The sequence below is a fragment of the Camelina sativa genome, chromosome 1, assembly GCF_000633955.1.
Source record: "Camelina sativa cultivar DH55 chromosome 1, Cs, whole genome shotgun sequence".
NCBI classification, from domain to species: Eukaryota; Viridiplantae; Streptophyta; class Magnoliopsida; order Brassicales; family Brassicaceae; genus Camelina; species Camelina sativa.
In genome coordinates, this window is record NC_025685.1 from 6,240,254 (window position 1) to 6,242,780 (window position 2,527).

At 41.4% G+C, this 2,527-nt stretch overlaps 1 protein-coding gene across 1 annotated transcript; it reads left to right on the plus strand.

The window, feature by feature from the left end:
- On the plus strand, positions 7–2,527 carry LOC104779124 (1-phosphatidylinositol-3-phosphate 5-kinase FAB1B; the record flags this gene model as incomplete). The annotated part of the gene is given in 5 exon segments (XM_010503516.1): positions 7–53; positions 319–1,035; positions 1,181–1,334; positions 1,444–1,788; positions 1,895–2,527. Coding segments are annotated over 5 exon segments (1,896 nt in total), but the record flags the coding sequence as incomplete, so codon positions are not given.

Consider the following 2,527-nt stretch of genomic DNA (forward strand, 5'->3'; position numbering starts at 1 on the left):
AGCAGCTGCATTGCCACTGATGTGGAAGATCCTTCTCGCTTTGCTCTTAATAGGTACTCCTTTTCTCTGACTTCTCTTTGGTCTCTCATAAGTAAGAGTCAAGCTTACTAAACTCTTCAAACGAGCTCTAGGGTATGTCCTGTGGCCTTTGACCACGCTTTTTATGCAATTCCAGGGTAGAGGTCGATCTAAATATTTCTTCGGCTTGTGAAGTATGTTAAAACAACTTATTTTCTGTGTCAAAACTAGGAAATCAGGGTACTTTAGATTCACAGTCGTGTTTGGGTAACTTAATTATTGTTTTCTTGTCTGCATCAGGAGTGATGATGAGTATGACGAGTATACTGAGACGTGTCATTCTCCTCGAGCTAATGAATATTATGGTCCTTTGGAGTATGATGAGATGAGCATTGATGATGGTCCCTGTAAGCATCTCTCCGCTGACCAGAAAAGCTTAAGCAGCTCTCCACTCATTGATCAGTGTCTTGAATCACTGATTCGGGAAGGACCAGAACAACTACACAAGAAAGATGAGCATGATGGTCGTGAAGAATGTGAAGCTCCTTCTCCAGCAGATATTTCAGATGATCAAGTGGCAGAACCGGTAGATTTCGAGAACAATGGACTTTTGTGGGTTCCACCTGATCCAGAAAATGAAGAAGATGAGAGAGAAAGTGCTTTGTTTGATGAGGAAGATAATGAGGGAGATGCCTCAGGTGAGTGGGGATACTTACGACCTTCCACTAGCTTTGGAAGTGGAGATTACCGTGGCGAGGATCGAACAACTGAAGAGCACAAGAAGGCTATGAAGAATGTGGTTGATGGGCACTTTAGGGCTTTGCTTGCACAACTGTTGCAAGTTGAGAACATCCCTGTGAGCGATGAAGAGGGCAGAGAGAGCTGGTTAGAGATTATCACCTCTCTCTCTTGGGAGGCTGCTAACTTATTGAAGCCCGATATGAGCAAAAGTGGAGGAATGGATCCTGGTGGCTATGTCAAAGTAAAGTGCTTAGCTTCTGGATTCCCACATGATAGGTAATAGAAGCAAAAACATTTAATCTCAAAATACTGCTGTCGAGTCCGTAGTGTTTCATTTCGCGCACTGTGTATTTTCATCATGTCATCTGGATATTTCTGAAGTTTCATTCTTTGGTAATCCATCTCGTGTATTACTTTACAGCAAGGTGGTCAAAGGAGTTGTTTGCAAGAAAAATGTGGCCCATAGGAGAATGAGTGCAAAGATTGAGAAAGCTCGAATATTGATTCTAGGCGGTGGACTTGAGTATCAAAGGGTCTCAAATCAGTTATCAAGTTTTGATACTTTGTTGCAACAGGTGAAAATTGCCTGCCACTTACATGTTTCCTTTTCTTCTCGTTGGTGGTTGGAAAATGGATTCTCTTATCTATGCCTAGACTTCTACTGACACATATTTTGGTTTTCAGGAAAAGGATCATCTAAAGATGGCTGTTGCAAAGATTCACGCGGAACGTCCAAATATTTTACTAGTCGAAAAATCAGTCTCTAGATTTGCGCAAGAGTATCTTCTAGCCAAAGACATATCTCTTGTTCTAAATATCAAGAGGCCACTTTTAGAACGCATTGCTCGATGCACTGGTGCTCAAATAATACCTTCAGTAGACCACCTCTCCTCTCAAAAGCTGGGTAACTGTGAGAATTTTCGGGTTGATAGGTTTCTTGAAGAACATGGTTCAACTGGTCAAGTTGGAAAGAAAGTGGTGAAGACATTGATGTATTTTGAGAATTGTCCAAAGCCATTAGGCTTTACAGTAAGCACTCCCAACTATTAGAATTTAATATACAGAATTTTTTTTTTTAATCTGATTACCTCATGATATTACTTCTTACTTTTGTTTTATGTCCTTTCTTCATCAGATATTACTTATGGGTGCAAATGAAGATGAGTTGAAAAAAGTGAAGCACGTGGTCCAGTATGGAGTTTTTGCAGCTTATCATTTGGCACTCGAGACATCATTTCTTGCTGATGAGGGAGCCTCACCAGAACTTCCGTTGAATTCCCCGATTACGGTTGCACTTCCAGATAAATCTATGAGCATTGAACGTTCAATATCTACTGTGCCAGGTTTCACGGTCTCAACATATGAAAAATCTCCGACAATGCTATCTTGTGCTGAACCACAACGAGCAAACAGTGTCCCAGTATCAGAGTTGCTTTCGACCACCGCCAATCTATCCATCCAGAAGGATATAGATCCTATGATACCCAATGGTTCAGGCTGGCAGACTAGAGAAACAAACCCGAGTTTCGTCTTTTCACGCCCTAATGTTTCACTGAATTTGCCTGAACGTGTGACAGAGAGCATAAAATCAGATTTGTCTGGAAGATCTTTACCGGTGGACACACCAGCTGACAAAGGCAACCCAATTGTTGTGGCAGATGAAACAATGGATAATTCCTTACATTCATCTGAGCAAGGCTTTGTGCGAAAGATCTCTCAAACTGGTACGAGCATTATGGTCGAAAACCAAGACAATAGTTCAGAGCTT